This window comes from Crocuta crocuta, unplaced genomic scaffold (assembly GCF_008692635.1).
Source record: "Crocuta crocuta isolate KB4526 unplaced genomic scaffold, BGI_CrCroc_1.0 scaffold7, whole genome shotgun sequence".
NCBI lineage: Eukaryota > Metazoa > Chordata > Mammalia > Carnivora > Hyaenidae > Crocuta > Crocuta crocuta.
The window spans coordinates 514,852-529,809 of record NW_027531904.1 but is presented as its reverse complement, the minus strand read 5'-3'; the positions used below and the strand labels follow the sequence as shown (position 1 = coordinate 529,809).

At 41.6% G+C, this 14,958-nt stretch overlaps 1 protein-coding gene across 2 annotated transcripts in view; it reads left to right on the top strand.

Annotated features, from left to right (window-relative positions):
* CHD2 (chromodomain helicase DNA binding protein 2) overlaps window positions 1-14,958 on the top strand; it is a 121,744-nt gene that overhangs the window by 88,447 nt on the left and 18,339 nt on the right. For both annotated transcript variants that reach the window (XM_077774385.1, XM_077774384.1), the window contains 7 exons: window positions 3,544-3,682; window positions 3,875-4,025; window positions 5,151-5,273; window positions 6,524-6,652; window positions 7,570-7,710; window positions 9,669-9,803; window positions 14,428-14,606. In XM_077774385.1, coding sequence (XP_077630511.1) covers window positions 3,544-3,682; window positions 3,875-4,025; window positions 5,151-5,273; window positions 6,524-6,652; window positions 7,570-7,710; window positions 9,669-9,803; window positions 14,428-14,606 — 997 coding nt within the window. The remainder of the gene's footprint in view (window positions 1-3,543; window positions 3,683-3,874; window positions 4,026-5,150; window positions 5,274-6,523; window positions 6,653-7,569; window positions 7,711-9,668; window positions 9,804-14,427; window positions 14,607-14,958) is intronic.

The window sequence follows — 14,958 nt, the reverse complement described above, 5'->3', positions numbered from 1 at the left end:
TCGGCTCAGGTCGTGATCTCATGGTTCATGAGTTTGAGCCCTGTGTAGGGCTCTGTGCTGACAGCCCAGAGCCTGGAGCCTGCTTTGGATTCTGTGTCTCCCTCTCTCTCTGCTCCTTCCCTACTCGCTCATGTGCGCACGCACGCTCTCTCTCTCTCTCTCAAAAATAAATAAACATTAAAAAAATTTTTAAGTATCTTCATTAGAGTCAAAAGTTTCTTTAGATGTCTTTTCCTTTTTTGTGAAAGAAACTTAAAGTGGTTTAAAGAGTGATCCCAGTATGTGTTTTTATAGTGCTCAGAAGACACCCAAAAGTAAACTTTAAGTTTACAGTGTTTTCTTTTTTCACTGTAATTGTTGTGAATCAGTTTTACTTCTACATGGTTCAAAATTGAAAAACTGGTATCCCTATTTCTTGTATCTTTCCAGAAATAAGAAAATACATATTACAAAAAATGAATAGATGACTTTTTTCCCCCTTACAGCACAAAAATGCAGCAAGCACACTGTTCTGTACCTTGCTATTTCCATCTCTCAGTATATTTTGGTGAGATTTCGTTGTAACAATCGCCTGCCTCCCACATCCTTCTTTTTTGATTCATGTTCTCATTCTGGATCTGGTTAATTGCTTCCTCCTGCTATTGGGTAACTTGTTCCCTCTCCCTGTATTTGCCATGAACTGCCATGAACTCGGGTTCAGGATGACATTTCTCATTCAGATGTAAGATTATTGATAAGTCTTTCCTTAGGCGGAAAATTTGTGTTCCTGAAAAAGCTAACATAATTATGTATTTGTCTTATCCTACATTGGACACATTTCTAAATATGAGTCTTATTCCTCAAACCTCAAAGTAAAGTTTTATTTCTTTGCTTTTTTTGGGGGGGGGGGATGGTCTTTAGATTATATCCCACTAGCTCTGTGCAGTCAAAATACTGTGTTTTAAAATTATTTGAAGTTCTTTTCTCTCTGTGGTTAGCTCACCCACTTAATGGTGCAACGCCTTTAAGTTTCATTTATTTTCAACTTGTAGGGATTGCTTTTCTCATTTTGACTTAACTCTCAAACATTTACATGATTGTGAGTTCCAAAACTCTGAAACACAAGATTCATTTGGAGAATCTTACTTTCATCCCAGCCCTCAGTCCTGCTTTCTTCTCCTCCATAGGTCAGTGTTTCTAATAATACTTTAGGTTTATTTTTCTACCGATTCTCTGTAAGAATTTTAGTGTGTGTGTATTTCCCCTTCGGTATAGAAGGTAGTGTGCCGTGTGTTGTGTTCCTACATATTTTCACTTGTAGAGATCACTCCTTCCTTCCCTTTTGCAATTGCAGTGCTCCACCACGTAGTAAATGTTAGTTCAGACTTCATTGTTCCTGAGCAGTGAGTATTTGCGTTGTTTTTAGTCTTTGGCTGTTTTAAAGAAAGCCACAGTGAATTCATAGTCTAATGAATCTGCTGTTTCGTATCTCTGCCAGTGCATCTCTTGGATTGGTTTCTGGAAGGGGGATTGCTGGGTCCTGGGGAAATAGGACTTGGTTGGAATTTGCCAAATTCTCCTCCAGCTGTCTGGTACCATGTATCCTGCCGCCAGCAATGGATATTGGTGCTGTTCACAGGCCTCACAAACAGGATATTGTCAAATGGTTGGGTTTTTGCCAAGATGATAGATGAGAAATGGTATCTTGTTTTTCTTTTAATGAGTAAGGTTTTTCTAAGAGCCATTTGTGAACCGCCCATTTTCTACTTTGTTTTCTTTTGAGCTATTGGTCTTAACTTTTAGGATGTCTTTTTCTGATGAAAGTTCTTAGTTTTCCCCTATAGTTTGTAATCTGTTTTTTTACTTTGCTTACGGCAGTTTAAGAAAACTTTAGCAGATTTTTTTATATAATCAAATGTATCACTCTTCTTACCTTATTGTATTTAGATTGTGAGTCACTTGAAAACATTTCTTCTACTCCCAGGATAATAAAAAAAGGAACTCACTGTAACTTTTTCCTTTTCTTGTATGATTTCATTTACTTTTATATCTCTGACCCTCTTGGACTTTTTCCTGGTGTATCCAATTTTATGTATTTATTTTTCTGTTTGGTTACTATATATCTCAACACCATTAAAAATGATTCATCTTTTTCCCATTGCCTGATTTTTATTTTTTTAAGACTTGCATAATCCATTATGGATATACCATATGTTAAGGGACATTCAGCTATATAATATAATCTTCTGCTTCACAGTGTGGTGGCAGATAATTTTGTATGCATTCCATTTTGTACCATGCTCTCCCACCAAGCACTGGATGAGGGTGTTGGTCTCCTATTGGTCTCACCAACATAATGTTTTCAAATTCTTGAATTTGTCAACATGATAGGTCAGAAATGGTATGCTTATATGTTTAATTTGCATGTTCCTTGTGCATTAGTTTGAGTATTTTTCAAATGTTTAGGAATCATTTGTATTTCCTTCTCTGTGAGTTGTCTCTTTATCCTTTGCCCATATTTCTGTTGTAATCCTTTTGTTTTACAGATGGAGAAACTGATAACTCAGGTTAATAACTAGAAGTGAGAGTGAGGAAAGGAAAGGGAGGAAGGGGTACTATGTGCAGATTTGGGAATTAAATCCCAGAATTCTGAGTTTAGAGAAGTACCTTTCCTACGTTCACACATTCTGTTCTAGCTCTCTTCTGTGTTGGGAAGAGCATTTGCAAGTGACTTCTAGTGGGTTACAGAAGAGTATCTAAATAATGGTTTGTAATTATAGCATCATTCTATCAACTTGAATGTTAAAAAAAGAGAAATCTTTTCTCAGGCTCTGAGCCATTTTTCCTTTCATAGATAAGCATCATCATCTAGTGCTGGACTCTGGCTAGAGTCGATTGGGTTTCATCTTTAATTCTAGGATTATTTTATTCTGGCACTAGGGCTAAAGAAGTCTTTCCATGACACCTTATGTTCATAATTTCAGTTGGTATTAACTTGATCTACTTTTTTCATGGAGAAGATCGTCTGTGTAACACTTGAGTTTTCTTGTGGTGCCTGGGTGGCTGAGTCGGTTGAACATCCAACTCTTGATTTCAGCTCAGGTTATGGTCTCACAGTTTTGAGTTTGGGATTCTCTCTCTTTCTCTTTCTTGCCCTCCCATGCTCACATTCTCTCTGTCTGTCTCTCTCTCAAAATAAATAAATAAACTTAAAAAAATCGACTTTTCTTGAATTCTGTTAATAGGGTAGTTAGAACACAAAAATCGTCAGCATTACTATTAATCCTTCCAGATTTTCTTTTTTACTTTTAATTTTAGAACCAAAGTATAAAACAGGAAAATTAAAATACCAGTGGATTAAAAAAATCCTAACTCTTAAAAAACCGAATTGTTTAGAGGTTACTCTATAAACATTGAGAAACTCTTGACTTTAGATTACATCTTTGAACTAACAATAAGCCACAGATCTATTTCCAGTGAATAAGAGTTCAGGGTTTGCTGCTGTGTTTTCTGTGGAATTCCAGCAAATTCTCACTTAACTCATGTGAAACTGGTGTTCTTTAGGGAAAGGACCAGGGAAAAAGAGAGGCCCAACAATCAAAATATCTGGTGTTCAAGTTAATGTGAAATCCATTATACAACACGAGGAAGAGTTTGAGATGCTGCATAAATCTATCCCCGTGGACCCTGAAGAAAAAAAAAAGTGAGTCTGTCCTGTGCACACTTGTGGTTGTGTTGTAAGAAAGTGGATTTGAGGTTCAGTCATGTGTTGTCAGGTCCTGTTTTCACTGTCCTTTGTAATGCATCAGGATACTTTGTCCGTGTTCATTTCTGTTCGTTTCCGTATTTGAAAGGGCCCTCCTCTCATGTCCTCCTGTTTTTGAAATCCCTCTAGATACTGTTTAACCTGTCGAGTGAAAGCTGCACATTTCGATGTCGAGTGGGGGGTGGAGGATGATTCGCGTCTTCTCCTGGGAATTTATGAGCATGGCTATGGAAACTGGGAATTAATTAAAACAGATCCAGAGCTAAAGTTAACTGACAAAGTAAGTAAGTCTGTGATGCTGGAGATTTCCAGAAGATTTGTTGAATAATATTTTTGTATTGATAACTTACTTTCAACTATTTTCTGGGGGGTTGGGGAATCAAATTGGAAATTAGTACAGTAGTAAATTCCTGGGATTTCTTTGTTTTGGGGAATATTACCGTCTTTAGTGGACTGGGGCACTATTACATAGATGAAGATAATAACCAGGTGAAATTTTGGGGAAATCACAGGAGAAATCTTAAAATTCTAATTTTTGTACATCAAATGTCATTGCAACAAATACCAGGGTAAGATTATTAACAGTGCAGGGATTCCTCGGCCTTAATTGTTGGCCCTTGTTTGAAACTGTATTTGAAGCAATCATATTTCTGTTCTGCACACAAAGAGTGAGCCACACCTTGGTATTTTTTGTAATGGGATTAAACCTTGGCTGTACGTCTCCCACATAATCGAGCCTCCCACCCTACCCGTTGTAGTCAGGCTACCAGACAGTGAGGCCGTGCTCAGAGCTGTAAGCAGGGAAAGCTGAGCGGCTTAAACTTTAGCAGGATGCGCTCCTGGCAGGGCTTTTCCTGGCACGTCAAATAATGCTCATCCCACGTGTGGCGTTCTGAGAGGGTGACAGCACCCTGCCATAAGCACTGAGACCAAATCCAGTCTGGCCCGAGAGGCCCCACCATGGTAGCAGGGACGGACCACGTCCTGGCATAGCTCAGTGCTCTCCGGCAATGCTCTAAGAAGCATTTTCAATCTAAAACGAAGCTTTAACCTAGCTCCAGGGATTCCCTGCTCCTGGAAGGAGGAAATCCACGACGGCTGGGATGCTCTAGCAGATGAAGCCAACAAGCCCCTCCTACCTGAGTTGTTCTACCCTGTTAACAGCACAGGTAGGAGCCAGTGGGAGAGCTGGATTTCTCCATCCCATTTTGTAAAACGAGAACGGCTCATGAGGGATTTTCAGTGACCGGGAGCCACGGACATGAGATAGGATCTGAGGCTTTCTCTGTATTTCGGGTGGTTGGGGAGGGAAAGGACTGCTCAGTTCTTTGTTGTTTCTGTGTATCCTGATCCACTAACCGGGACATGGGTGGTGGCGGGTGCTTCTCTTCCTTTCCTGTTGAAGATTCTGCCTGTGGAGACAGACAAAAAGCCTCAGGGGAAGCAGCTGCAGACCCGGGCGGACTACTTGCTGAAGCTGCTCAGGAAGAGTCTGGAGAAGAAGGGGGCCGTGACGGGCGGGGAAGAGGTGAGTGGGGCTGCCGGCCAGGCATCCTTCAGGGGGCCGAGGCTCCGACCCTCCAGAGTTAGGTAGGAGAAGGGATGCCTGCCCTCTCCAGGAGGTATGTTCTGTAGTCACGTGTCGCTTTGGAGGGTCCGTTAATGATGTTTTGTTGGCAGTAATAGAAAAGTTCATTCAATAATTGGCCTAAACATCTTGGCACCTTTCTTACAAGCCCACTGTCCTCCAGTTTTGCCTCAAAATAGTCCTCACCTCTCCCAGCCCCACTTCCAGACAATGCTTTTGCGGTTTCTTTATGCTGCTTCCTCAACTTTGGAACGTAGTTCAGTTATTGTATGAATACCACCAGGTTTGCCTGGTGTAGCTAACTCTGAGCTGCTTGAATGATGGGTCCCACAGGTCTAATGGATAGTTAGACTCCACAGCTAATTCAGAAACTGGCCTTCAGCTTCAGGTGTAACTGCCTTACCTACTCAGCGCAGAATACCAGCGAAGTTGCCAATGAACTCATCTAAACCTTATCTCCTTTTATTTTCCCAGTTTTTCATTTCAAATTCAGAGCTAGAAGGATGAGAAACACAGTGAGGAGAGAGGTTACATACTAGCAGCCTTCATGGGTACTTGTTCTTAGCCCTCTGAGAGCTCTGCCGTTTGCATTAATTTCCCTGTATCATAAACAAATTTTATTTTAAAAGTCTCTATCATTTCATTCCTGGTCCTTTTTCATATAATAGTGTCATAAGTAGTGCCATTCTCCAGAGAGCATGGTGAGTATGAAGTGTATGTTAGGTTCTGGAGGGACACATTAGATCATGTTTATACTTCTTGTAGATTTCTGTACCAGGTTAGAATAGATCAACAATATTTTAACCTTTTCCTTAATTTTTAGATAGAGTGTATTTCTAGATTTTTAAATGTTAACTGTTAAGTCTCAAATTTATTGGTGTCTTTGTGCATAAAGGTGTTTTTCCTTCTTTTGTATTCTGTCTTTAATGTGAATTCCAAACACTGGAATCCATAGGTTCAAGGATGTAGATGCTTTTATGTAGTGTAGGGACCTGTATAGGGCCTATGTGACTGTTCTCCTCATCCCCCCTCTACGCCCCCTCCAGCTAGAATTGGTTGCATGCTTTGAATTGCCTTTGAATTTTCTTCTTTGGATCATGTCTGCTCCTGCTCCAAAGAGTCCTAATGTTACCTGGTCGTGCTTTTTGAGGTACTTAATTTGTGGTTTTAACATCATTTCCTCTTTCCAGGCCAAATTAAAGAAGCGGAAGCCTCGAGTAAAGAAGGAAAACAAAGAGCCCAGGCCGAAAGATGAGCATGGGGTTGAGTTTTCATCTCCTAGACACTCAGACAACCCATCGGAAGAGGGAGAAGTAAAGGTACATGGCTGGATTTCAGTTGACGGTTCGCTTTTAGGCTATGTGTATTTTGCCAATTGGTATAAGACCATTCAAAGTGTGTTCGGTTTATATGAAGAGTCAATAAAGTGAAAATAGAATCTGTATGTCTTTGCTTATGAGAGAGGAATCAGTCAGTTCATTTAAGTCAGCCATTGTAGAGTCCTAGATAGTGGAAGTAAATGAAGGGACCTGTGCAAGGTGCAGCAATAAATGGCACATGACATCCAGCCTTGTGGTGAGAAAGGTTAGAAGTAGTGGGAGCTGTGCTCACCAGGAGCCTGGTGCCTGATGCAGAGGGGCCGCAGCTCTGCTGTTCAGTGCATCGTGGGCCAATAGAACGCTTCTGTGGGTCAGGTTTGGCCCAGGGTCTGCCAGCTTGTGACCTCTGGCCTGAGCAAAGTGAAAAAGTGGTAACATTTGGTGTGTTCTTTCAGGGAGTAACAACTTTCTGGTTTTATGTCATTCCCCTTTGGGTGTGTTGGTACTTTGAGATTAGCTCCAAGAGGATCAGCAGTGGGTACAGCAAGTAGCATGGATTTGTCATGTGTACGTGAATGAAAAAATTAGCAACCTTGACAGTTACTAGGAGATGGGTATATAACATCTCTGGTCCTCAGTTTTTTCCATCTGTGAAACGAGGATGATAATGCCTATGGTTGAAGAGCTGCTGTGAGAATTAGACGTGAGTGAAGAGGTCTGCTGTTCCAGGCCTAACTGGTTATTACCAGCAACTTGATAGAGTCGTGTGAGTGCGTGCATTAAGGCTTTAAGCATGAAAACAAGCTTCTAAGTGTAGATGTAGTGATGAGCCATTGTGGACAGTTGCTCCTCTCTTAAAAGCAGATGAGTAGATACAAAGTTTGTGGCTAAAGCTCATAGTCCTGTTTGTTTTCTAGGATGATGGCTTAGAAAAAAGTCCAATGAAAAAGAAACAGAAGAAGAAGGAGAACAAGGAGAACAAGGAGAAACAAATGAGTTCTAGGAAAGACAAAGAAGGGGACAAGGAAAGGAAGAAGTCAAAAGATAAGAAAGAGAAGGTATCCGTGTCCTTCTACCTACTGAGATACCCACAGCCTTTGAAATTTGTTCTAGGATTTAGAATGGGGTTTGAGGGTCCGGAAACCATCGTCTCTTTATGGGCACATTCAAGAAGGAAGGATGGGGCCCTTGGGGATGCCTGCACCTCCTCTTACAGAGAGGGGAATGTGCAGTTTTGGGTTTTTTTTTTTGTTTTGTTTTCCAATATGGAAGGCCTTCGGTTGATCTCTCATATTTCAGAGGGGAAGTTTTGAATGAACTAGGACAGGTGAGAGAATCTGCATTCACAAGTAATGACTTGAAATATGTTCATATGTTCATGGGAGAAGAATCCATAGATGAATTTGAATATTTGACACATCTAGGACCTGAACCAAATATATCAAGAGAGGTTTTTAGAGTGGAAAGGATGTTTTTAGAGCAGGATGAAAAACCTTGCTATTATATAACCTTCACTTTGGGAGTATTAAGAAGTTAATTCCAACCACAAAATTCTGGTAGTGTTGCTTTATACTGACTTCTAATGAAATTATTTTGCAATTCACCCTTAGTCATTAAAACATATAAACAAATAGCTACTATAATTCCACCATCCGGTGATCTCTATAGTAGATTTCTTTTTTTTTTAATTTATATTTTATTTATTTCTGACACAGAGAGCGCATGAGCAAGCAGGGGAGGGTCAGAGAGAGAGGGAGACACAGAATCTGAAACAGGCTCTAGGCTCTGAGCTGGCTGTCAGCACAGAGCCCGACGCGGGCCTCGACCCCACGACCGTGAGATCATGACCTGAGCCGAAGTTGGATGCTTAACTGACTGAGCCACCCAGGTGCCCCTATAGTAGATTTCTTGATGAGTCCCTTTGGAACTTGTCTTATATGTTTAAGTACAAGTACAAAATGAAGACCAAATCCGACTCTGGGTAGCCCTTTCTCCGCACTTCAGTAGTACATCAGAAACAACATTCCAAGTGAATAAGTGTTAAAATCACTTTGAATAAAGAAGATTCTATTTGGTTATATATCTTAGAAGCAATTTAAACTTCCCGTATTGAAATCACTTTGAAATTTTTTATGTTAGGAATACCTGTGCCAGATACCTTTGTATCTGTGCTCCCACAGAAAGATGGTTGTTTTTTTATTTTTTTAAGTGAAACATTTCCAAAATAAAAGCACGGGGAACAATTTACCACTCATCCACCACCCGTGTATAGCTGTTGTCAACATTTTTTCATGTTTATTCCAAGTGCCTTTTGTTTGGCTGGTGTATTTTGTGTTCTGCGCACACCTTACTGACACTGTTGAAAGCCACTCTGTTCCTCTCTGATTTCATTACTCTGCCTCCTTGTTTTCTCCTCTCAGGGTTTGAAACCTTCCTATTTGTGTTTTTACACTTTCACTGTGTTAAAGAATCATAAACAAAGCATAATACTAAGTTTTTAAATGTTCATACGTGAAGTCAGTGTATACATATGTATCTCCATCCTGCACCCTTTCACAGATAAATGAGATTTATCCATGTGAATTCATGTGCATTTCAGTCATTTACAGTACTGAAGTTAATACAGATTCCTTGATCAAAGTGTATGTTCATAAGCTCTTAATAAAAGTTGCTTTGTGATACTTTACAAGAGCTCTGGCAATTTATAATCTTAACCTGTTAATGATGTTTTTGTGCATTTATTGGATGAGGGGATAGAAGCCAAAATAACATCGTTCTGAAGCTGAAGTTATAATTGGGTGTATTTGGAGACAGAAATGGGAATGATGTATGATTAAGCCATTCATTAATTGTGTAGATTTGATTATATGATGTTTCTGAAGACTTTATTTTGCGCCTTCTGTAAACTGCGCCCATCACACTTACCCAATGGCGTGATGTGACGTAGGTAAGAGGTCCAGCTCGCAAGGCAGGATTGCACAAATGACAATGATTCCTTGTAACTCTTTTTTAAAAGCCTAAAGGTGGTGATGCCAAATCTTCAAGTAAATCAAAGCGATCTCAGGGTCCTGTCCATATTACAGCAGGAAGTGAGCCTGTCCCCATTGGAGAGGATGAGGACGATGATCTGGACCAGGAGACATTCAGCATAGTAAGTCTTGAAATTGAGGGGTGCTGGTGTGTGTGGCCACAGTGCTTGCTGTGGCTCTGTCTTCCTCAGATCAGCCGCACAGCTGCAGTGGGCGTGAGCATTAGTATGTGACTTTGGAACACATTGCTCCTACTGTCTAAAGACCTTTTGCTCTGAACAAGCTTGACAGGAAGAGATTTTCTTACTCTCTGGTGAGAAATAAGTTTGGGGGATCGATTTCATATCTTGTGCTCCCAGTCAGAAAGGCTAAAGGGGCCCTTAGAGACATCTGGGCAACTGAAGTGTTGACTGAGCTAACATTTCCTCAGTACCTTCTGTGTGCCAGCCCCTGGAGTTACCTGCAGTGTTGCAAAGACAACCGTTTCTGTCGCTGCAGACTCCACATTTGAGGGGGGGACATAGTTAGATAGGCACACGGATCGTGGTTGTGTGCCTGTGATGGGGACGTGCGGGAGGGACAGCAGGTGCTCTGAAGATCCGGTGAGAAGGGAGTTGGACCCAGGCAGGGGCTGTTGGGAAGACATGTAAAGGAGATGATGTTCGAATTGGGTTCTGAAAGAAGAGGAGGAGGTCACAGGAGACGAGGGGAGGAAGAACGTGCCCAGGCAAGGCAGCAGCATGTGCGAAGGCCGTGTGGCAGGAGTGTCTGTGGTGCAACGAGAGGGGTCACAGCAGGCCACTGTGGCTCGTATGGTGAGAGCTAGAGGACAGTACAACACGAGATATGGCCGGTGTCCCGGCTGAGTGTACTGGAGCAGTGTTGAGCATGGTGTATCTTCCGTGCTCCCGTACCTGTTGCTAGGGGCTGAGTCGTGGCCCAGGTCTCATGTGGAATTGGAAACAGGCCAGTGTGTCCTTAAGGAGCTTAGCCCCTCACCGGACCTGCATGTTCTTCACTGGGCTGCGTGCTGCAGGAGTCCCCTCCTCTGCCCACCCTTCCATAAACTACAGCTCGCTGCAGCAGTTAATTCAGTCTCAAAGAGAACCTGGTCTTCCAGATCTCTTAAGTCCTCCTGCTGTGTGGCAGCAGAGGATAGGATACTGAGCTCATCCTGTTAGGTGGTCTTTTCCTCGTTACTCCTGTCTCTGCTCCCCAAAATCTTGACACGCACATTTATTTTTCTTCGTCCTTCTCTCATTTTTCTTAATCCTCTGTTACTGTTCTGAATTCTCTGACGGCAAGTACTGTTTCTTATGTCAAGTACACTTAGGTGTCGGAAGTGTATCTGGAAAAGTATTTCTAAAGTAAGAGGTACATTAGTAAATGAGTAAACTGTCTATAAAGGAATAAATCCACTGTACAGCCAGCCATCTGATCTGTGTCCTGCTTTGTCCTTAGCCCGGTTTTTATGAGAGAAAACCCCAACTAGTGCTTCTGTGTACCATTTTTGTTTTCAGAATGCTTTTACTTATTGGCTCTTTTAATCGTGTTAAGGATTATGAAATCCTTAAAAAGTTTTGGAAAAATGTAAGGAATATGAGAGACATTGATACAGGTACCATGAAGCCTTGTCAAATGTGAGTTTCTAAGACTCGGTAAAATTGAAGGCCGTGTTGTTTCTCACTCTAAACCCACACCTCTCCTTTCCTACCTCCCCAGAAGTAAGGGTGATTTTAGGTCCAGTTATCAGTCATTCTTGTGCTTGGTTTGAGAGTTTTAGGACTTTTGTTTGTGTATAAAGACCGTGAGGGGTCATATAAACAGCCAGGCACTGTTTGTGTGCATTTATGTCTTTTTCTCCACAGCAATCTTATGAGGTAGGTAATTATCTCCACTTATTACAAAAATAACACANCGCCTCTCCCTCCCCACCCAGATGAATAAAACTTCCCCAAAATTTTTAAAAAAGTAAAAAAGCACATATTTGAAAAACAAAAGATACAGGGAGTCACATAAGTTGTCCTTTGTCAACACAGTTAAGATAGGACGAAGGTTTGACACAGACAATTGGGCATGAATGCCTGGAAAGACTTGATATAAATGCCATGCTGTGTGTATCATGTAACTTGATTTTCCTCCTGCAGCATCTCTGTTTTTGAGGTGTATACATGTTAGTAATTTAAACTGCTTCGGGGTGCCTGGCTGGCTTAGTTGGTGCAGCCTGTGGTTCTTGATCTTGTGGTCCAGGGTTCAAGTCCCACATTGGGCATAGAGGTTACTTAAAAAAAAAAAAAAAAAAAAAAAATTGAAAAAAAAGTTTTTTGGTATTATTCTGTATCAGGACTTCTGCAGCTCATTGTTTCTTCTGTAGATGAACCTTGATGTTTTCCGTATGTTTACTACTAAAAGTAGCAGCAGAATTGTTGTAAATATTTTCATTTACACATGTAAATGTTTCTCTAGTTCTGGGTCTTCCGTAAGGCATGCATGCATGTCCACCACTTTCCTAGGTACTGTTGAATTACTCTTCAGAGCAATTGTGGAGATTTATATACTCCTTTTCACGATGAACTTGAGTTCCAGTCGCTTCCCAGTCTTAGAAACACTTGTTTTTTTTCTGACTTCTTAATTTTTGCCAGTCAGAGAGGTATGAGCTATTATTGATGTGGCATAGTTGAACATTTGTTTTCGTATCTGTTAGGCATTCATGTTTCTAGTGAATTGCCTGTTCATGTCCTTTGCCTATTTTGGGGTAACTTGTTTATTCTTGCCTTTTCAGTAGCATCCTTTATATATTCACAATACTAATTTGTTACTCATAACAGTCGTTCTAGGTATCTTCCAGGTTGTGGCACCCCTTTCTAGTTTGTGTCCTTTTGTTAAAATTGAGGTATGACTCTGAAAAGTAAACAGATGGAATTACCACAGAGTGATAGACATTTGGGGGGTTTTCATTGTTCTGAAATGTCATGATCTCGTGCCTTAGTAGTTTGTTGCGCCAAGTACCTAGTGATAGTTGACAACCATGCTGTATGGGTCTGAGAAGTTTTCTTGAATTATTTTGTGGTACTTCCTCTTGATTCTTGGTTTAAACTTTATGGAACTTTGTTTTTGGATACTGGACTCTGGGGATGGACCCTAATATTACTATCTTTTATTTTCCATTTCTGCTTTTTAGATTCTACTTTCTAGGAGATCCCCTCTACTTTATCTCACATTCTTTTCTTTTTCTTTTCTTTTCTTTTTTTTTGAGAGAGAGCACAAGTGGGGAGGAGAGGCAGAGGAAGGGAGAGAAAGAATCTTAAGCAGGCTCCACATTCAGCATGGAGCCTAGTGCTGGGCTTGGTCCCACTATCATAAGATCATGACCTGAGCCAAAATCAAGAGTTGGACGCTTAACCGACTGAGCCACTTGGATGCACCTCACATTTTTTCTTTCAGGCTTTTTACTTCTCTTGTCATGTTTTATTTCCAAGCTCTCCCCCCTCCACTACTCCCTCATGGTTCTCTTGAATGTTTTTATGTTTCTGTTGAATTTGTTTTCCATCACTCATGTTCGGTATTTTTTCAGATGGCTTGGCTATCATTGTCTGCACACATATTTAGGAGTAGGGGACTAGCCATCTGACTGGAGGCTCTGAGCACGTGGGTGGAGCCTGATTGAGTTTGAGTGTTCACCGTGGGTGATGTGGCTGGGCTGCTGCCTGGGAGGCTTCCAGTGGGTAGTTCCACCTCTTAGATGGTCAGATTTTGTGGAGAAGAATCCTTCCATCTCCTGAGTATGGAGGGTGAAGGCCTGGCTCCCTTCATTCTGGAGTCTGGGAGGCAAATGGCCAGGCAGTGGCTCATCTGGTGTGCATATGTCCATACGCTCCTGTTTTGGTGCGGCAGCCTTGCCTCCAGGCTGTGCCCAAGTAGCCCAGGTCCAAGACCTGTCCTTCATACTCTCCAGAGAATAACCTCTGCATCTTTTGCTGGGCAGAGTTGGGAGATTTGGGCATCTCTTGTGACTCTGGATATCTCTTACTTGAAAGCATTACTGAGAAATCCAGTCCCTAGTTTTCACCCTCTCCTACTTAGAGAGGTGCCTATCGAGCCTTTGGGGGGAATTTTGCAGTATAGACCAATTGGTTCTCCTGTTAGGTCTGTTGAGTGCTTTCCCTTACTGCCAATATTTTGTTACTCTTATTTCTCTCTCATTTTCTTGTCTTTGTGGGCTTATTTGTTTTTAAGACACCTCCCTTTACTGTTGTGTCAGTGGAGTTGGGCAGGGGGAAAGTGATTCTTTTGTTCAGCCCACCATCTTTATCTGGAAGTTTTCCACATAGTTTCTTATAAGCCTGAAGGACTTGTAAATATTTTATCTTGCAGTTTTAGATAGTTTAGATGGTGGTGAGAAGTTTCTATGTTCGGTGTGTAATTTTGCTTCTTATTGGATCTTCATAATGGCCTTATGAGGCATTATCATGCCCCTCTTGCCGGTGAGGAAACAGAAACGTTTTGAGCTATATATAATAAAGGAAGAGTGTAGAAATCCTCACTCTATAAGAGATGCTGTCGGGACCTGCACCTCAAGTTTTCCTGACTTAACACTTGTTGCACTGGCTCCATCTCATTCTTCCCCTGGGGTAACATGGTGTGAGGGCGGGCCGGGTTTCCTCTGGGAATTTAGGGCACAGGAACCAAAGACAAGATGTCTTTGCTGCAAGTGTTTTATGTCTCTACTCTGTTGGCCTGTTCCAGTGCAAAGAGAGGATGAGGCCTGTGAAAAAGGCACTGAAACAGTTGGACAAACCAGACAAGGGGCTCAACGTGCAGGAACAGCTGGAGCATACCCGAAATTGCCTGCTGAAAATCGGAGACAGAATAGCCGAGTGCCTTAAAGCCTACTCAGACCAGGAGCACATCAAGCTGTGGAGGAGGTGAGTGGCCTTGGCCTCATGTTGCCCTGTTTGATTTGACAGTGTGTGTGTGGGTTCTGTTCTTGTTTTATAAAGGGTGACATAGCTGCCTAATGAAAATCTTTCCCCCAATAAAAACCATCTATTGGCAACTTACCCGCAGGCTTCAATTTCATTTTCCTGCAATAGGTCATTCCACTGAGACCAGTCTTTGGAATAGGTAGGATGATGTCATTATTTTACAACAGAACAGCAGGAGGCTGGCCTATTCTCAGAACAAAGACTTGGTCTGTAAACCTGGAAGGGATAAAAATCATCTGGTCTCACTACTTCACCCACCTCAGGTTGCTAGTCAGATATAAGTATTTGATCA